The sequence below is a fragment of the Fukomys damarensis genome, unplaced genomic scaffold, assembly GCF_012274545.1.
Source record: "Fukomys damarensis isolate Sample0158 unplaced genomic scaffold, DMR_v1.0_HiC HiC_scaffold_5, whole genome shotgun sequence".
Classification (NCBI taxonomy): Eukaryota; Metazoa; Chordata; class Mammalia; order Rodentia; family Bathyergidae; genus Fukomys; species Fukomys damarensis.
Genome location: NW_022900917.1, coordinates 62,783,842 through 62,806,364, shown reverse-complemented (window position 1 = coordinate 62,806,364; position 22,523 = coordinate 62,783,842). Strand labels below are relative to the sequence as shown.

Sequence of the window (22,523 nt, the reverse complement as noted above, 5' to 3'; positions counted from 1 at the left end):
AAAATAAAAAAAAAAAAAAAAAAAAAGAGAAGAGGAGAAGAGATGAGACGACAAAGAAAAAGTAACTTGGTCAGGGATTTGCAGCTAGAAAACAACAGTGCTAGGATCTGAACTCAAATAGACCCAACTTCAGAGGCTGCTTCTTCCACAGACAACATAAAATTATGTTTCATTCCCTATAATTCTACATTCATTTCATAAACACTAGCTGAGTGCCTATGACTTGCCAGTCCCTAAGGAGTACAGCACTAGTCCCACTAGAAATACTGCAAAGAACAAGAAAAATAAAATTCCCAACCCATAGAATTTATATTTAAATAGGGAATTTAAATAAATACCGTAATGTGTCAGGTTGTACTAAAATGCTGGGAAAAAGATCTTAAGCTCATAGAAGTATGTATACACTTAATTTAGACAGGGTAGGCAGTGAAAGCCTCTCTAAGAATGTTAACACTAAAAACAGACCTGAATGAACTGCACATGACACACAACAGTTTATTATCAGTATACTAAAGAATGCAGCTATTAAACCTCTTTGACGAATGTCTTTAAGAGATGTGATAAAAAATATGGTGAACACTGCTGCTGCTACTGTGTACCATCCAACAAAGGGCAGCTTGTAAAAATATAACTGTGTGTCCTCATTCACTAGATCTGGTACTATTTGACGTCTGGCTCTTCCTCAAAGTCATAATGACTACAAAAGGTAAATGTTCTGAATTGATTCAGGATATTGAAGCAGCCATGACAGTACAACCAGAGACAGCAAAGAGGACTTCCAGAACTGCTTCAGAAAGTGTCAGAAACAATGAGATAAATGTGTTTGAGGTGAGAGGGAGTATTTCAAGAGGGACTAATGCAGTGTGTCTTTTATTGCTATAAATTTTTTAAAAAGTTAAACATTCACCATATATTTTAATTAAGTTTTGTTATCTTTTTCAACTTGGCACAGAGAAGATATACATGATTAATAGCTGTGAAATAAATGTGAAAAAAAAATCTGAGAACTAGAGCTTATGCTTCAAGTGACTAGAGTTCTGTGATCTTCAGACCTAAAAAGGTAATACTAAATGGTTAAATACAGACTCTTCTTTGTATCATCTTTTTAAATTAGTATCAAACTAATAGAAAGTCCTTCTGTGTTGGGGACAAAGAATAGTTTACTGATAGCCAGGGACTATACAATAGACCTAAGTTGAAGACCGGAAATTGATAGTAGTTGGTATGTGTATTTGCATTAGGGAGCCAATGATCTCTTTGAATGGACAAGAAAACATCAAACATGTTTCCTTAATATTCTTGCAATACTTAAATAGAATACACTAACTACATCTAACTTAAATTATGTAAATTTACGTCCAGGGCACTTAAGAGAAAGTTCAACATTTCAAGGTTTATTTTAACCAAGTCACCACTATTATTTATGTAATTATGTATAAATTATTGTATTACACAATCATTTAAACATCATATTTACCTCAAAACATAAGATATCTTCTAAAAAGTAATAAAAGGCATAGCCCTTTATATTCATCACTAAAAGCCAGAATATGGGATTAGATGTTGGTAAAAGTATTTTCTAGATAAGAAGACAAAAGTATTCTTCTGATAATACAGAATTTAAGGAATGTAGACCACAAAGAATTAAATTTCCACAGCTTAGAAAAAAAAGCACAAGCAAATGCCATCTGTAGTATCCTTAGAAATTAAAAATTCTAGCACAGTTCCAACTGACTTTCTCCTTAAGTTTTTTATTTTCTCTACGGCTGAACTTATTATCCTGCATTTTTAAAAAGTAACAACTGAATAAGACAGAAAAAAATGCAAGTTATATAAATGCTAATAGTCAATCTAATTACTTAAAATGCTAGCAAAAGGTTCTATGGATAACTGAACAATTATTAAATTCTGGTATGACAATATATAGTCTACTTTTTACTTACAAAAAAACTGAAAGGGACCACAAAGGATCATTTACTCAACTTATAATTCTCAAACTTTAATACTACATATATGAATCATGCTTAAAACTTTGTAAACTGCATGTTTTGATTGAATAGGTCTGGGCTAAAATTTTACATTCAATATAAATGCTCTGAGATGTCAAATCTGCTGTTCCATTCCAGAACTGTCTGTAAACTAGATTCATTCATAAGCCAACAAAGTGTCTCATACAGTGATACCTGTGGAAGTTTGCAACTCCAATATTCATAAATCATACTTACTGTACTCCAAGAACGTATTCTAATAGATTGAACACAGAAGCAAATAAAATACAGCTATCTTCTTTTAGATCAGAATTAGATTTGCAAAAGTGTCAAAATGCTGCTCTTTTCATTAAATTTTTAAAATTAGCTTTGACAAAGTTAATTTTCATAAAAGTGTTAGATACTAATATATACTGGATTTGTTATTTTCCAATTAACTTTAAAATTCTGTTTTAATTCTATATGGTAAAGTAGATAAAACATAAGTAAACAAAAGTCTTCTAGGGCCCTCATTAAAGTGTCAAGTATTTCTGATATCAAATAGTTGAGTCACCAAGGTAAATCATGTTTGGTACCTGTCTTAATTCCATCTTTTTTTTTTGGTTCCAGGGATCGAACTTGGGACCTTGTGCTTGTGAGGCAGGCAGTGGAACCACTGAGCTAAATTAATTCCATCTTAAGAAATCTCAGTGGACAGAATCTCAAGCCTTTACCAACAAGTCTTTCCAATAACATAATCTTGTAAAGTTCTTTATGTTCAAATACAATTTTTCTTCTTTCTTATTTAACTTCCTCAAGATCAAGAAAAACAATTGCTGAGCAATTCCCTCTTTCAATATTTACATAAGCTCCTTTCCTCAAGAAATTATGAGAAATTCTTTAAAAACTGATGACAGTTTGACAAGAAAGGATTCAATGACACTGGAAAAATGGTCTTGAAATATGCAAAGGACTATCAAGTGAAATTATTTGTTTTGCCCTACAAAAGCCCAGAGAACAAAGTGAAAATTAAATACAGAGTAAAATTTATCATCAAAACAAAACACAGACCTAGTCCTATTATAATGGGCTTTTAGATAGCTTTTTCAAGTCTTAATTTGTAAACTTTTTTCAAATGCTTTCTAGTGTCAGAACTGACTCTTTATATCAATTAGTTATTACCTGTTTTATAGACAGCAGTTTTTCCAATTCTATACAATGTACTGCTTTTATTTGTACATTAGCTTGCCTGCCTGTCTGCCTGCCCTCCTCTCTCCTTCTGCATAAGTTTTTTACTGCCATTCAACTTCATTTTAGTAGGGTAACTTTTAATATTCCAAAGGTCACTTTATTTATTTATTTATTTTGGTTTTATGAGACAGGGTCTCACTACGTAGTTGAGATTGACCTGGAACTCACTATGTAGCCCAGGCTGGTGTCAAACTCAACGGCTATCCTCCTGCCTCAGTCTCCCAAGTGCTGGGATTATAGACGTGCACCACCATGCCTGGCCACTTTAATTTTCATTTCTTCATTCCAGAGTAAACACAATTCTCCCAAACTTACATGGTATCTAACTCTGACTGTAATTAGGATTCCTTTAATTGAATATTCTTCAAAATATCACTAAGTACCTAGAGCAGTAGTGGCAAATCTATGGTATGTGTACCACAGTGGGCTGTTATCACTGAAAGCTATAAAAGGTTTGCCATCACTGACCTAGGGTATGTTTTATGCCATGCTACAAACATGAATATAAACAAAGATTCAACAAACCAGGATCCAAGATAGGGTTGGCCAATAAATATATGAATGCTTATAATTCTTGCTAAAGCAAGAGAATCTTCATGAGTTTGAGGCCAGCCTCGGGTACATAGTAAGATAGGTTCAAGGCCATCCTGAACTATATATATATACATATATACATAGTGAGACACCGATATATATATATATATATATATATACATACACACACGTACATAGTGAGACCTGTGTTAAAAATGTTAATTTTATAGTTCTAAAGTTTTAAGTTATGTATTTAACCTCAAAATTAGGTTTGATATTTTTATCTTAGGTATACAGATGTAAAATAGGAATTTAATTCATAAATATTTAAAAAAACTTTAAACACTAAAAAAATATTAAAAAGTAAAGAACTTTAATGTGGGAACATTAAAAAAAATACTCTTCTCTAATCCGTTCACTTTGGCTCTCTCATACAATTCTTTTTCAGTCATTTCGCCAGAGTACTGTGACAGCCTTTTAACTGGGGTTTCTGCTTTTAGTTTCCTTAAATTCATTCTCCACTATACTGCTATAATAACCTTTCTAAATTTTTAAGTATGACTGTATGACACCTACGTTTAAGGCATTACAATAGTTCCACCATTGTATTCTCATGAAGTCTAAACTTTCCTCCCTAACCTTTTAACTCTTCCTTTTCCTACTTCCAAACTCAGTAGACAAATAAAATTACAGACCTTACACATGTAACACTTAGCTCCCACGCTCCTTTAATGCCATTTCCCTAACCTGTCTAAACTCAGTAAGGTATGACCCAATGTACTTTTGTTAAGTAGTTATCCCTAGAATAACTGCTTTTATGGTGTATGGTAACTATCTTCTTACCTGTTCCTCTTCCCCTAAGTAAGCTTTTTAGACACCAGAACTATGTATTCCTCAATAATAATATTTGATATGAAGGATCTAGAAAAAAGTATGGAACACAGAAGAGACTTGAATATTTGATGAATTAACCCACGAAGAGTCACAGAATTGAACTGTGTTCTACTGAAAAGATATGTTATAGTTCTAACCTAGCATCTTAATGTGACTTTATATGGAAATAGGATCATTGCAAAGGTTAAATTAGTTAAGACAGGACATTGCGGGGTGAGAGAGAACTACACTCAATGACTAATGAACTTAGGAGAATAGAAGAGACAGAATCACCTGAGGGGAGAATTCCATGAGATGACAGATATTGAAGCACTATGGCTACAAGCCAAGGAATGCTTGCCAAGGATTGGTAGCAAACTATTAGAGCCCAGGAAGAAGAAAGAAAGGATTCTCCCTTACATGTTTTAGATGGAACATGACCATACTGAATCCTTTGTTTTGGATTTCTGGCCTCCAGAACCATAAGACAATAAATTTCTGTTGTTCAAAGCCACTCAATGTATGGCACTTTGTTATGATAGTACTAGGAAACTAATCTAATATCTGTGTTTAAATATCGGGCAAACAAATTTAAATTTCAAAGGCATATAATTTCCTTGCCCCTCCACATCCCTATTCCTAATCCTTCCCCCAAAATTAGGTAAAAATCAGTCAGCGTGCATAGATTTGTTGAGGTTAAGCTTGATATATCACAACATTACACGATAAATTATGTAATTCACATATCTGATAATCAAGACATACAGATCTATGAAAGAAAATTGAGATTTCAGAAATAAACCCATGTATCTATGGGCAACTGATTTTCAGCAAGGATATCCAAGACCACTCAGCAAGGAAAACTTGTCCTTTCAACAAATGGTGCTGGGTCAACTGTATAGCCATAAGTTGGATCTTTATCTCATACTGAAAAGTTAAGTGAAAATGAAACAAAGACCTAGTTTTAAGAATTAGAACTTAGCTGGGTATTGTGGCACATGCTTGCAATCCCAGTACTAGCGAGGCTGAGGCAGGAGGATCACTGGGGGTTTGAAGCCAGCCTGGAGTACATAGTGAGGTCACAGCCAGCCTAAACTACAGAGGGAGACCCTGTCCTAAAAAAACAAACAAAAAGCCCACACTGAACTGCACATTTGAAATGGACGAATTAGATGGCAAATGAAACAGTTTAATAAATAAACATTTTGTTATACATATACAATAAAAAAGAAAATTGTAGGCCAGGTATTTAGCTCAGTGGTGCCTCTGTCTGCCTTACAAGCACAAGGTCCTGGGTTTGATCCCCAGTACCCCCCCCAAAAAAAGAAAAAGAAAATTGGTCTTAACCAAAACTCTGACCTAGTACATTATGCCATACAGAAAGCAAATCATATCCTCAAAGATCCTCTAAGATTTAATATAAATAATAAGCACAAAACACCTAATACACTTGCAAAAGAAAATTCACTGGACAAAGCACACTTTTAGAATATTTAAGAAAGGCTGTAACTTGATCATGCAATTAGATTTACACTTTCAATTTTTACTGTTTAGTTAGTTATTTGTACATAGAATAATCTCATATTTACTATTTTAATGAAAAGTTAGGGAATAAAACAAGTGAAATTTTAAAATGAAAGATTTTGGATGAAATGTATCTGAGCCTCAAGCTTATTTTTCTCAAATGCATTTTCTTATATAATTTCAATGCTTTTTTTTTTTTTTTGGCACCAGAGATTGAAGCTGGGACCTTGGGCTTGCAAGGCAGGCAGCAGAACCACTGAGCAAATCCCTGGCCCTCAATGCATTTGTTTTCCACAACTATCTTAGTAAATCTGGCAATAATGACTACCATATTCATTTAAGGAAATTAAGGCTTAGAAGTGATTTTCCTAAAGTCACGTAATAAAAACATGTTTTATTGTTTAGTATCATCACTCATAACATACTTAACTATAAATCAGCTCTATTCCATAGCCACTTTTGGTACTTTTTCCCTCATCCTTGAATGTATTGGCTTGTATTTTCTCCCATTACTTGGTTACTTATTTTAATAAAATGTGAGTCTGCTTTGGTATCTAATTGAAATTTTAGTCAGTAAGAATAATTGAATTCTTGTTAGGTTCAATAATGAACCTAAAAGAAAAAAAGAGGAAAATGTAAATTAATGGGAGAAGGGGAAATTTAAAAAATCTAAACTGGGAATAAAGGTATAGAATTCTGACAGGCAAAGCAGACTAGCAGAATGATGTTCTTAGGGCAAAATTAAAATTATGATTACAACACTTAATAGAATGACATGAAAACTTTGTAAAATTCATTTCTTTGATCCCATCTAGATTTTTCCAACCCTTTGTGAAGGTGTAAAACTAATTTAGTTTACCTAAAACAAAATATTTTTCATCAGGTTTTTAAAATGCAATTTCCACTCTGATCAGCTTTCAAAATCTAAGTAATTTTTAATCACATCTTTTAATATGCCAAAATTCAATGAAACTGCTTTACTAAGACTGGGTTAAGGAGATACTAGGTAAAGTACTTCTAATGTAAAGTAAGATATACAGCACTACATAGTCCTTATGACAGTTTACCCTAAATTTTGTCTAAGCTTTCTGAACAATGGTTCTCAGACTTTTGAGATTCCTTTGCACTCAAAATTATTGAGAACCACCAGGCATAATTATATGTGTTACATCTATTGAGATTTACTATATTAGAAGCGCAAAACAGAATATCTAAAATATTTATTAATTCATTAAAAATTTTAACAAACCTATGTTAATACTATATAATACTTAAAATTTTTAAATCGAAAATTTTGTCATGTTTTTAATATATGGTTTAACAGAAGACAAATGGATTCTCACATCTACCTTTCCTCTTTTGTAATACTGCATATCATATAGACTCGGAAAACTATACCGTACATAATTTGTGTATGTAAATTAAAAAGAAAAAATTATTTTCACATTGTTGACATACCCTAAGATAAAATTTTTAAACAGAAATACGGAAGACAGAAAAATAAGTAAAAAAACAGTATAGGAAGCAAACAGATGAATTCTAAAAGTGTGATACTTTCAAAATACTTTCTTCAATGATTCAATGGCATGCAGATAAAGAAAGTGGGAGCAACAAACTAAGAAACACAACAAAATATCTTTGGTGGATCTTGATGGAGATATTTCTGAAACAATGCGGGAAATAATCTGAATAGATTCAGGGTATAAGATGATCCAGAAATCTCTATTAGTTTTTTATGGTAAGGTATGGTATGATATGGTATGGTATGCCATGGCATAATCATGTACAAAACGATCTGCACTGGAAGTATAAGGGAAGCATAATGAACACACAGTGGTAAAACAAAATGATGAATCATAAAAACCACATTTTAGGTTTCAATTGGACAGCTCTAGAAAATGATCTCTTGTCAGGAAACACAGTCTACCAGACGTAATTAAAACTACAGTAAGGTATTAATTTACACCTCAAATATTGTAGACATTTAATAATATACCAAATCAAGCCATTGAGAGAAAAGTGTTAGAACAAATTACTTTGACAAAGGATCCTGAGTTAAAAGGATTATTTTCAAAGGATTGTTATCAACTATACAGGCTAAAAAAAAAAGTAGATGATAGGGGTTTGGCTTTAAACACATTCTAAAGGGCCGGATGTATGCTTGTAATCCCAGCACTCAGGCAGGATAGAAAAAATTGAGTCAAAAAACCCCACATCTTATTTTAAAAAGTATAAGTGAATGCAAGCCAGGCCCAGGATAAACTGGTAGTTACTCATCTTTACTCACATTATTTCATGAACCTTGCATGTACCTCAATACTCCTCCCCCAATACCTTATTCAGTATACTTTCTATATTGTCCCCTATACATGATAGGATATTGTCCAGCTTGATATTCCTTGTTAGATATGACCAAAGCTCATCAACAGGTACGGGAAGACTTACACTGGTTACTCGACGGTAGATCTGCGCAGCATTTTGGCACTCTGAGTATGGATATTCAGATGTAGCCATCTCTAGCATGCACATCCCAAAAGCATAAACATCAACGGATTCATCATATTTCTCTTCATACATCTCAGGGGCCATGAACTCAGGGGTACCTTAAATTAAAAGAATGATTCAGACTCAATGCAAGCAGAAGCTGTAGATGTTACTCACCAGGGGAGAGAAGCAGAGGGATTGTTGACCTGCGAGAGAGAAAAGGCAAGGGAAGAAGAACTGAAGGGGAAAAAAGAAAGAGAAAAAAAAGGGGGGTAAAGAGAAAAAAAATCATCTTAGTCTGTCTACCAAACATTTCACAAAAGATCTTCCACTGCAAGGCCTTTATGAGAAACCGGACAGAGTCAAGTATCTGATTATATAACATTTAAAATAGATTCCTGTCACAAGGATGTCAAACAGAGCCTTGAATAAGAGATAAACTAATATAATTCATGCTGAAAAAAAATGGAAGTGGTAAGAAACTACCCGGGAACAAAGCAAATACAATGGCACCTGTCTATAAAATGATGGGGTTAAAATATTAAATACTAGTCTGCCCCCTACTGTATGGTAGCTGCAAAATCAACATCTACAGCTAGTTTCTTGCATTAACACTCCATTTGATTAGTTTCACTTTTTAAGGAGGACTTGCAGTGAAAAACCTTGTGTTTACTATACTTTTAAAGGTAATAAAGTATAACTACATTGTTAATAAAGGGCAATTACCAAAGGCTATTTCTTCACATACTTACCATCCCACCTGCAGTACATAAATAAACCTACTGCAGGTATAGGAAATAATAGTGAGGGACATCCTATAGGCAAAAAACAAATACATACACACACAAATAGAACTCAAATATAAATTAGTATGAGCACTGAATGTGTGATTCCACAAGACTAGGTTATGCAATGCTTCAAAATAAGTCTTTTATGCTTCAAATTATAGGGCATTTCAGAGAACAAGCCTGTATACTATGACTTAATAACAAAGAAAGTAACTCTCTTGGGCCAGAAATTTGAACATGTCAAAGGCAAGGAAAGAAATGTTTCCTGTGAAGGAAGCAAAATGGGCTGGGGATTTAGCTCAGTGGATCCACCACCTGCCTTGCAAGTGCAAGGTCCCGAGTTTGATCCCTGATACAAAAAAAAAAAAAAAAAAAGGCAAAATGGAATTCAGCTTGATAACTTTTCCCCATTCTTATTAATGCTGTACTAAAAAGTGTAAAATCAGCACTCCAAAATCCTAGTTATACAATACTGCAAGGATACTACAATTTTGTAAGGGTGCAAAGTATTCTAAGCTTTTCATATTAATACTTAGGATTCCCCATTTAATCTCTTCTGAGAGTGGAAGCTTATCAAAATAGATTTTATTTTTTCCAGCTGTGACTCAATATATAGTTAAGTCTGAAAGGACATTCTCATTCTTTGTATCTCTGATTCTTATCAGGGTGATTCTGCTCTCCATATTGCATTTCTGGTTGTAATCATCAGGGGTAGGTGGACAGATGATATGCTATTGGCATTTAGTGGGTAAAGGCCAGAGATGATACACTAAATAATTCCACAATGCCTAAGACAGTCCCTTATAAGAACTGCCCGGCCCCAAATGTTCATAATACTAAGGTTGAGAAACTGGTTTCAGATATATCATAATTTCTGAAGAGTGGGAATAAGAAAATAGTAAAACCAACTTTTCAGAATGAACTGTCCTATTTTCATATTTTTAAGTAGAATTTTAACAAGCATATCTGAATACATATCCAAACATTACAGAAACAGAACTACATACAGATTCCATTTAATTCATGAGATAAGTATCTGCTATATAAATAATACATACTATTAAGTATCAACAGACTCAATAAGATTGTCACATGAATGTAAAAAATATTGACCTTACTTCTCCCTATTTTAACTTTATAAAACATCAAGTCTTCAACATGATTCTCGAAGAATAAATACAGAAAACTCCACACCCCATAAGTAGAATTCATCACCTTTTAGGTTCAAGTTATAAATTCAGAAGGTGTATTCGATGTCAGGAGTCAAGTTTCTAAATAAAAGTAACATCAAAAGGCCACTCAGGCTCCAAGGTACATTTGAAACATACCTATCACGCTCTTGGCAAAAGAAGCTCGCTTCAGAGTTGCCAGACCAAGGTCTCCAATCTTGACTGAGCCTGTGGGGCCAGTAATAAAGATGTTGTCACATTTAAGATCCCGGTGAATAATAGGTGGAGTTCGGGTGTGAAGAAACTGAAGTCCTTTAAGGATCTGCCGGCACCAGCTTCTTAGAACTTTGATCTTCATCACTTTAAACCTTTTCAGGTACCTAGAAAAGCAAAGTACACCAAACAGGTTATCAGTGATATGTGTTTGTTGCTTTGAAGAATTCCATTAAATACTAGCATACCAAAGAGGGAAATATCAAATTCAGAATACTAAGATTCAGTAAACTTAAAAGTTAGGAATACTTTTAATGAAGTTAAAAAGGGGCTACAATTGTTCAAAATAGAAAATTCTATTATAAAACAAAGAAAAATAAATCTTCCAAGTACTTTAATTTAAATGGTTACAGAATTAGGGTAGTTTTTTCTTAAAAGAAAAGGAGATCAGGTTGACTGTGTCAGCATTAACAGTATTTAATTCACAGATGAAAATTTTATGTTAACAGTAAGAAAATTCTAATCAGTAAACACAAAAATGAATTCCTTCAATTAGTTCACTATCAAAATGACTAAGAGCTGGGCATGCTGGCACATGCCTATAATCCCAGCACTTGGGAGGCTAAGACAGGAGGATCACCACAAGTTCGAGGCCAGCCTAAAATGAGTACGAAGACTGTCTCAAAAAAACCAAAAAAGTGGCAGAATTCTGCATCTGGTCAATGGTGGAGTAGCTCCTATTTAGTGGCAGATGTTATTTATATAGTCTAAAATACACAAAACAATGATCTGATAGTGTTGGAGAACAATCAAAACCAGTCATAAACTGAAGGTGAGTTCACATAAAGATGAAGGGAAAGCAATGCTTGAGCTTCCTACTTTCTATACCTTTTCAATTACAAAAGGACCCCAGTCTGACAACACAGGCCAGACAAAAGGGCAGAGGTTGGGATGACCATAACGTTGAGGAGAGTGCTATCCAATAGAACTTTTTGCAAATGATAGTTTGTCCAATAAAATACCCACTAGACAAAAGTGACTATATTTAAATGTAGATTAATTTAAAATTTCTGTTTCTAAGGTACAAGAACCACATGTCAAGTGCTCAAAAGCCACATGTGGCAAATGGTATCATTTGAAACAGTACACATTGTAGAACATTTCCATCACTATAGAAAGTTCTACTGGACAGCAGGGCTCGAGAAAGGAAATTTCAGAAAACAGACAGAGAAGGAAAGTCCTAATTTCTGCATGTGCTTTGCCCAAATCTCTAGGTGACCTGCAAAATATGCACGAGACAGATCACAGCTCAGCTAAAGCCAACAAAACAGAACAAAAATTCCTGCCCACTGTAGGGATATTCAGATATATAGTTTAGGGATTACATCCTAATGTACATTTCATCTGGAAATATGCAGGAGTTAAAAAAAAAAATGAAGAGTACTAAAAATATAAACAATGGTATTTTCTCCTTGTATCTTTAAAATACATATGGCTAAGGGAAAATCTAATATTTGGGAAACTCAGAATATATAAATGTATATGAAAATTACAGCATAAGGAGTAAGTTTTATGGACAGTAAAATGACTAATTTTGTAAAGATCTTATATTTCACATGAAATTATACAGTATCAATGCTAATTGTAAAGATTTAAGGATATAAATGCAATCTCTAGAGTAATCATTTAAACAAATACAAGAACTAGATCTAACAATGCAACTAAAATGAAATCTCACTTCATTTGGGTGGAATAATTAAAAATTTAGCAAAACTGGGTTTTATGGATTAAAATAAATCCAAAATAATAATTGTAACTATATATGCATCCAATACCAGAAAGCCTATATTAAAGTAAATATTAATAGACCTAAAGGGAGAGATATACTCCAATAAAATAATGACAAAGGGCTTCAAAAAGAACTTCAACACCCTTCTTTCAGCAATGACAAACCAGTCAGTAAACCAACAAACAGCAGAGTTAACACGATCCTGCCAGCTTGAATTACTAGTAGTACATGTGTGACTGTCCCACTGGGAGGTTTGTACCATTGGAGGCACAAACAGATCTTATTATTTATATCAGTCTTTTTTTCTAATAAAGGTAATAAGGGAAAAGAAAAAAACAGGAGAAAATGAAAAAAATGGAAATAATTGTAAATGGGAAGGGGCAGGTGAAGGGAAGGCAGGGACAAGGGGAAAAAAACGAGAACTAAGACCTGTCATGTAAAGGGACAAGATCCCAATAATGAATGTAACTGTAATATATACCTAAAATGTACCAATAAACTCAATGAGGAGAAAAAAAAGTTAATAGGTCTATTAAGAAGTCAGGCATAATGGCACATATCAGCAATCCCAGCACTTGAGAGGCTGAGGCAGGAGGATCACTGTGAGTTTGAGACCAGTCTGGGCTATATACATAGTGAGTTCCAGGTCAGTCTCAACTACATAGTGAGACCCTGTCTCAAAACACCAGGAAAAAAAGGTCTATTAAGTAGATGAAATCCACTTAGTTGCTTAAATTTGAATAAACACTGCCCCAATATAAATATTAATACTATTCATATCAATTTAAAATTGTAATAATCAGCTTGGAATGTAGCTTAGTGGCACCATGCCTGCCTGGCAAACACAAGGTCCTGAGTTAGTCCTGTACCAGAAAAAAAAATTATAACAATCAAATTTATTTCATTAAATTAAAAGACATTTATTAATATTCAGGAATAGTTTATCAATAACTAATTCTCTAAATCTTACCATGGGAACCTCTGTTGCTTTTTTTTTTCTTTTTCGGTACTGGGGATCAAACTCAGGATCTTGTGCTTGAGGCAGGCACGGTGCCACTGTGCTAAATCCCTGGCCCTACCATTGAAATCTTATAAGTGCAGCACTGCTGGTGTAAATAATATGCATTTACAACTGCTACAACACAAATCAGCTGCATTATAATTTTTTGTACTATTTTAATGATTCCCTTAAGGAACTGTATGTAACATGACAACATCTAGACTGCTAAATTAACGTCTTTTTTGCATTATTGTAATCAGAGACTCCCTGAGAGTGTTACAAGTCACTCAAAGAGACAGTCATGCACAGAATAATCAAATTCAAATCAGAGCTACCTACAGTTTGACAAATGAATTATGGCCCCATCATGAACAGGTTTAAACTGCAACTTAGAACAAATGGATCTAACAGACATCTACAAAATATTTCACTGAATAGCTGTACAATATTCTTCTAAATAGCACTTGGATCATTCCTCAGGATAGAGCATATGGTAGGTCACAAGGGAGAAAAAGTTAAAAATTATGAGCAAATTAAAAAAAAATTAAAACCAGAGAATATCTTTTCTGACCACAATGAAATAAAAGTAGGAAAAAAAAAAAAAGAAATGAAAAACTTTGGAAACTACACATATATACACTGAAATTAAACAACGTACTCTGAACAACCAATGAAACAATGATATTAACAAGAAATTTAAAAATTTCTCAAAAGAAATGAGACTAGAAACACAACATACCAAAACCTACAGGATACTGCAGAAGTGGTATCAAGTTATGTTTATAGCAATCAATGCCTACAACAAAAATGCAGAAAGATCTCAAATTCAAAAACCTAAGAGTACATCACAAAAAAAACTAGAAAAACCAAAAACAGACCAAACTCACTCTTTTAGTAAAGGGTATTGGAAATTGAACTAAGGATTTTGCACTTGTGAGACAGGAGCGGTGCGCGCCAATGAGCTAAATCCCTGGCCCAAACCCAAACTAAAAAAATGAAATATCAATGAAGCAAAGAATTAGTCTTTCAAAAAGGCAAAACTGACAAACTCTTAGCAAGACTAATAAAGATAAAATACTTGAAATCAGAGATGGAAAAGGAAACTTTACAACTGACACCACCAAAATGCAAAGGATTATTAGAGGCTATTATGAATAACGAGAAATAAACAAACTTAATACCTAGAAGAAATGGTCAAATTCCTGGATATACACATCTTACAAAAAACTGAATCATGATAAACAGAAAACTTAAATGGACCTAAAACAAGTAATGAGACTGAATCAGTAATTTAAAAATCTCCCATCAAAGAAAAGCCCAAGCTGGGCATGGTGGCGCACGTCCGTAATCCCAGCACTCGCAGAGGCTGAGGCAGGAGGATCACTGTGAGTTCGAGACCAGCCTGGGCTACATAGTGAGTTCCAGGTCAGTCTCAACTACACAGTGAGACCTTGTCTCTAACCCCCCATCACATACACACACAAAGAAAAAAAAATATTGCTAAAAGGCCATAGCACTAAAACACTATACTCAATGAAATCCCTATCAAATTACCAATGATATTCTTCAAAGAACTAGCAAAAAAATCCTAAAATTAAAATATGAGGGCCAGTGGTTCTACTGCCTGCATCACAAGCACGAGGACCTGAGTTTGATCCCCGGTACCAAAAAAAAAAAAAAAAAAAAAAAAAAAAATCTGAATAGCCAAAGCAATCCTGAGGAAAAAGAACAAATCAGGAGGCATTATACTACCTGACTCAAAAACATTCTATACAGCTATAGTAATCAAAATAGCATGATATTGGTATGAAAAAGGTACTCAGACCAATCAACAGAACAGAACATGGAGCCAAGAAGAAACCCATACATCTATAGGCAAATGATCTTTGAAAAAGGGGCTAGGAACATACATTGGCGAATAGTCTCTTCAATAAATGGTGTGGGGAAAATGGACGTATATATGCAGAAGAATGAAACTAGATCCCTATTTCTATTTTCAAAAGTCAATTCAAAGTGATTAAAGACTTAAATGTAAGGCCTAAAACTATGAAACTACTAGAAGAAAAATCTAAGTGAAACACTTCAAGACATAGGAATAGGAAAGGATTTGGGGGGAAAACACAAATACATAGGCAACAAATACAAAACAGACAAATGGGATTACAAACTAAAAAGCTCTACACAGCAAAGTAAACAACCTAAAGGATGGGAGAAAATACTTGCAAACTATACATATGACAAAGGCTTAATTTGTATAAATCAAATAATACAATAGCAAAAAAGAAACAAGAAATCTAATTGAAAGATTGGCAAAAGAAAATACACAAACAGCCAACAGGTAGATATATGAAAAAAATACCGTCATTAATCATCAGACAAATGTAAATCAAAATCACTTCACTCTAGCTAGAATGACAGTTACAAAAAAGACAAAAGATCCAAGTGATGGCAAAGATGTGAAGAAAAGGGAATCCTTAAAAACTGTCAGCAGGAATGTAAATTAGTTCATCCATTATGGAAAATAGCATAGAGGTCGCTATAAATATTAAATATTCAGATTTCATACAAAAGAAATAAAATCAGTATGTTGAAGCGATATCTCATTCCCATGTTTACTAAAACACTATTCAAAACAAAACAGAAAAAGAAACAAGGTATCAAACGATGAGTAAAGAAAATGCTGCATGCATACACAGACACCAGAATATTATTCAGTGATAGAGTAAAATTCTCTGTCATTTTCAACAAGATAGGACTGGAGGTGATTATGTTAAGTGAAATAAGCCAGGCACACACACAAAAAAACAAATATTATACAATCTCACTCATATGTATAATACCAAAACATTTATTTCATAGAAATTCAGAGGGTTATTAGAGGTTACAGGGAGGGATGAGAAAAAGCTGGTCAATGTATACCCCATTGTAGTTCAATAGGAGAAACAAGTTCTAGTATTCTAGCACACAGGGTAACTATAGATAATGAAAATGTACATTTTAACAGCTAGAAGAAAAGATTTTGAATGTTTTAATCATAAAGAAGTGACACATTGTTGATATGCTTGCCCTGATATGAACTTTATACAATGTATACATACTGAAACATCACTGGCACCCTTTAAGTATGTACAATTTGTATATGTCAACTGAAATTTTTTTATCCTTAAAAAATACATCAGAAGTTACCTTTGGAGAGTAGGGGAGTATAGTCCTGGGAAGGGGAATAAGCATTTTTTAATATGATGGAAATGTTCTGCAACTTAAAGAGTTTTGGTTACACAAGTGAATGTCTTTGTCAAAAGTCAGTACATGCAGGAGGACTGAAAGTTTGAGGCCATACTATAATAGTACATAAGATCCTAATGATATAATTGGCAATGTGAAATAGGAAAAAAAGGGCTAAAGGTATAGGGAAAGTGGTAAGAGTAGGGGAAAGGTAATAAGGGAAAAGAAAAAAATATGAGAAAATGAAGAAATGGAAATAAAGTGTTTGTGAATGGGGAGGGTAGGAGGGGTTGAAGGGAGGGCAGGGACAAGGGGAAAAAGTGAGAACCAAGACCTGTCATGTAAAGGTACAAGATTCCAATGATGGATGTAACTGTACTGTATACCTAAAATGTACCAATAAACTCAATGAGAGGAAAAAAAGAAAAAAAAAGAAAATTTGAGGCCAGCCTGAGCAACTTAGCAAGACTGCCTCAAAGTAAAAAAATTTTCTAAACACTAGGAAAGTAGCTCATCAATAAAGAGACATGGGTTCAATCCTTAGTAGTGCAAACAAAAAAAAGTAAAAGCCTCAGTGGACCATACAATTATGATTTATACTTTTTACTGTATGTAGCTTTCACTATAAGGGAAAAAAATTAAATACTGGAACTTCAGTTAATGAAAGGCATAGTGAAGAGTTTATGGGTGAAGCACACTCATTATTAATGATTTTGGAATAAACATAACAGATTGTTAATAGACGAAGAGACGGATATAATGAGAAAAGGCAAATGCAGCAAAAAGTTAATAAAGACAGAAAATAGAGGTAAATATGTGGCTGTTTATCATAATTCTTTCAACATCGCTGTATAATTGAAAATTTTTATAATGAAATGTTGAGAACCTTATTGCCATGTCTCCCCATAAATTTCCCATTTTTAACTAAACAGGTTAGCTTGCAGAATTAACTTTATATTCTCTATTTTACTTCCCTATAGCACCTCTCCATTTATAGAAAATCTTATCATTTTGATAAAGACCTTCAAGATTACACTAAATAGTCCAAAGGGGGAAAAAACAAAAACCACCATACCCTCTTTGTAACTGCTACTAAAAAGAAAATTACATGTATACTTTGATTCACATTTCATTTTAGGGACCTAGTCTACAGGACATGTGTACAAGCAAGACTGTTATAGGACTGTTTGCAAGGAGAGAATACAGACAAGGGATCATATTCCTAGTATAACCACAAGTGGAATTTTTCAAATTCAGAGAAGCTAAATATGGTGAGACTAAGAAGTCATGCAAACAATAAGAATTTTAGTTAAAAACACCTTAATCATCTAGAGAGAGAAAAAAAGTGGCAACCAGGCATAGTATATACTATTAGCATATATAAAATATTTTTAAAAATTTTTTTCTGAAATACAGTCCTTCATTATGGCTGATTTTTACTCACTTTGAGAAATATCCCCCCTTCATATAACCAGAGCTCCAGCTCCCAGTTACTTTGGTGCTGAAATATTTAAATCAATTCATAATTAAATGGCAGTAATTATAGTACTATTCCCATTAGAAAACTGAATGTTGGGAATAATGGCTGCCAAGTATTAAAGGTCTAAAATAAAATAAAATATCAGGGCCAAGGCTTTAGCTCAGTTAGCAATGTGCCTGCCTCACAAGCACAAGGTCCTGAGTTCGATCCCCAGGATGCGGGGGGGGGGGTCAGCAAAGAGAAATTTACAAAGGAAACAAACCGAAGTTTGGGAGCTGAAATAATATTTGAGCACACAGAAGTAGCAGCAAACTTAGCTGGGTATGGTGGCACATATTTGTGATCCCAGCACCTCAAAGTGAGAGCAAGATTCTATCTTTAAAAAGTAGGCAAAACTTTAAGATTGGTCAACTGAATATATCTGGTCTGAGAAGCAGAAGAAAAAAAGAATAAAGAAAAATGAACAAGAGCCTAAAAGACCTGTGGGATCCAATTCATCAAGCTGAACAACACATATACAAAGACCCAGAAGAGGAGGAGCTAAAGGAAAAGAACAGTTAAGAGTTGGCACAAATCTTTCAAATCTGATAAAGAGCATGAATCTATGCAGTGCAGAAGCTCAACAGACTCCAAGAAAGATAAAGGCATAAACATCCACAAGACATATCATAGGGACAGGGATTTAGCTCAGCGGCACAGCACCTGCCTGGTAAGAGAGAGGTCCTGAGTTCAATCCCTGGTACCAAAAAAAAAGACACATTATATTCAAATTGTTGAAAGACAAAGACTATGAGAAAACTTTGAAAGCAGCAAGGAAGTACTTATCATAACCAAAGTAACCTCAACAAGAATATAAGGGAATTTTCAGCAGAAACTGTGGATGCCAAGCAACAGTAGGATAACAATATATAAAGTGTTGAAGGAAAACACAAATCCTGCCAGCTAAGAATACTATAACCAGAAAAAATTGTACTTCATAAATGAATGTGAAATTGAGACATTTGCATGGATTTTATAGTTGTGTAGCAGCTCTACAAAAAATGCTAGAGAGAACCCTTCAGAATAGAGTAAGACCTAAACAATAACTTGAAACTGTAAGAAATAAAATTTCTGCTAAAGATAACTGCATAACTAAATATTAAAACCAGTATTAATGTATTTTGTTTATAAATTTATTTACTTCATGATTTAAGAAGACACACACATAAAACAATAATTATAAATATGTTAATGGGCACACAGGTAGAAAAAATATAATGTATCACAAAAACATAAAAGGAGGGTAAAGCTGTATAGGAGCAATTTTATATACCAGTGAAGCTAAACTCAGTTATCAGTTATAGCTGACTTTTTAACTAGATTGTGAGAAACTTACGTTAATTGTGATCCTCAAGGTTACCATTACAAAAATATCTAAAAATAAGTGAAAAGGGAATCAAAGTGATACACTACTCCAAAAAGGGTCAATTCACCACATAAATATCACATTGCAAACACACAAACAATAGAGCCCCTAAAACATGAAACAAACACTGACAGAACTGAAAAATGTCGTAACAGGTTCTACAATAATACCTGGAGACTTCAATATTCCATTTTCAATTATAGATGGCATATAGACAGAAGATGAGTAAGGAAACAGAAGACTTAGGCATTATAAACCACCTAAAGGTAACACACAGACACAAAAGGCTCTGCCCAACAAGAGCTGAATATACTTCTCAAGTATGTACAGAATATCACTTAAAAAAAAAAATCTCCCAACAATGAAAAGTACAGTATGAGAGGCTTCTTTGGTGAGTCCTACAAAGTACTTCAAGAGGAATTAATACAAATCCTCAAACTATTTCAAAAAGTAGAAGAGGTGGAAATACTTCCTAAGTCATTCTATGAAGCCAGTGATACCAAAGATACCACAAGAAAACTACAGACCAATAACCCTTATAAATATAGATGCAAAAATCCTCGGGCCGGGGATTTAGCTCAGTGGTTCCACTGCCTGCCTCGCAAGTAAAAGGACCTGAGTTCCATCCCCAGTACCAAAAAAAAAAAAAAAAATCCTCAACAGAATAGTAGCAAATCAAATCCAAATGCATAATGTAAGAATTACACACCATAACCAAATGGGATTTATTCACGAAATGCTGGGATTGATTCAACATAAGAACATCAATGTATATCACATTAACAGAACAAAAGGGGAAAATACTACACAACCACCTTGACAGATGAAGGGCATTTGAAAAAAATTTTAATTCTATGATAAACATATTCAACAAATTAGGAATAAGAGAATTTCCTCAAGACAACAGAGAACAATAATGAAAAAACCATATCTAACATCATATTCATTGTTCAAAGACTGAAAGTTCTCATCCTTACAACCACCTTAAGACCAGAAATAAGAGGATAACAAATATTATACAAGATTGTACTAAAAGTTCTATCCAGAACAATTAAGCAAGAAAAAGAAAGATCTACAAGCTGGGGGGAAAAATAAGTATTTCTATTTACAGATGATAAAATCCTACAAATAAATTATCGGAGAGAATGCAACATATGCATATATGCCTACTCTAATAAACAGAATGTGGCAATACTGTACGAGTACAAGATCAACATAGAAAAATCACTTGTTTTCATATATACTAGCTATTAGCAATCTGAAAAAGAAATTATGAAAACAACTCCATATGCAATAGCATCCCACAAAATAATATGCTATACACTTTTCCTTAATTCATTTAGATAATGCTAGGAAGTAAAACTCAGTGGAAAAAGACAGGTATTAAATAACAAGAAGCCTGGATGACCAGGAAAAGGGTGATACAATAAACAAGAGCTGGAGAAGTCTGGTAGTTTGGAGGAGAAAAATTATGCTCTATTAAATTTTCCACATATTAATCTGGAGGAGTCAGAGCTGAAAGCAAGTGACTAAATACAAGACTAAAAGATCTGGGATTAATCAATTCAGTAGTATTAGCTTTAAAAAGCACAAAAACAATTTATAATTTGTAATTTACAATAGCCTCCCCTCTGAATACAAACAGACAGATACTCTGTGAGACATAAGTCCCTGAAGGCAGATTCCAACTCTTACTAAAGCTCTTTAAACAGGCAATGGAATTTCTGCATAGTCTGTTTCCCTGAAAGGGATGACAGGTCTAGCTATTTTGGCTTCAATTTATGATACTATGGGAAATGGCAATAAAAGTACTGTTTAGTAAAAACTGTCACAGCACAACTGCAGCTGATACAACAGTTGCAGAAATGTACCAAACCCAAAACAAAGTGATAAAATAACTGGGTTATTCCCTCATAAATTTTAATACTTTTACCACTAGAGGGCAACCTTGACATTTGATTTCTGGTCCCTTAGCCACTCAATTTTAGAAATGCCAATTCATATGACTTACCTAGGTTTATTCTGCAATATCTCAATTCAATGTCACCAATAAATAATTATCAAATCATTTTGCATGTCAGATTTTGTGCCACACCTGCCTCACAAGTGCAGGTCCTGAGTTTGATGGGGGGGCTGATTTGTGGCCAGGGAAACATGTTAGTATAGTAACAGTTGGAAAGATTATTCACTCCTTAGTACATTGGGCAAAAAAAGTAGATTTGGTAGGACTGAAATATGAAATATTGTCTTGTACTTCTTAGTTATTTTTAAAATGTTGATGAACTTACGTTTTAAGTGTTCCAGATGTCATAAGTTCAGTCACCAAAACAATGCATTTCTTTCCTTTCACTGTGGATTCCCAGGAATCATAGAATCGAACAATATTGGGATGTTGAAGACCCTTTAACATTTCAGCCTCTTCTTTAAATCTCTGCCTTTCAGACTTTGTTAACTTTCGATCCTAAAATCAAAAACCAAAACAATGTGAATTAAAAGGATGAAATACAACCATAACAAATTAAGATGTTAAATTATAAGCAATACCTTTAAAATAGGAACAAAAAAACTGATTATAATACTCAATAGCCTGTCTATGAGAATAAGCTAAAGTGTGCTTAAGAAAATTTTGAATTATAAAGTCATGCTTGAGATTTTAATATCCCTACAGCTAATGCGTCTTAGACATAGTCTCATTTTGTAACGTAAGTTAACTTGGCATTTCATTTCCAAAACTGATGATTTATAGGTACAGACAAGCAATTTAATGGTCATGGAATAGGCCCTGAACTGGGGAAGCAGAAAACTCTAAATAAAATTAAGA

General features: G+C 33.7%; 1 protein-coding gene across 1 annotated transcript in view; it reads right to left on the bottom strand.

Moving 5' to 3' along the window:
- Wnk1 (WNK lysine deficient protein kinase 1) overlaps nucleotides 1–22,523 on the bottom strand; it is a 132,074-nt gene that overhangs the window by 56,810 nt on the left and 52,741 nt on the right. The window contains exons 3-5 of the mRNA XM_010630660.2: nucleotides 21,991–22,163; nucleotides 10,750–10,970; nucleotides 8,595–8,752 (exon numbers count right to left, since the gene is read on the bottom strand). Of these exons, the coding sequence (XP_010628962.1) occupies nucleotides 8,595–8,752; nucleotides 10,750–10,970; nucleotides 21,991–22,163 (552 nt within the window). The remainder of the gene's footprint in view (nucleotides 1–8,594; nucleotides 8,753–10,749; nucleotides 10,971–21,990; nucleotides 22,164–22,523) is intronic.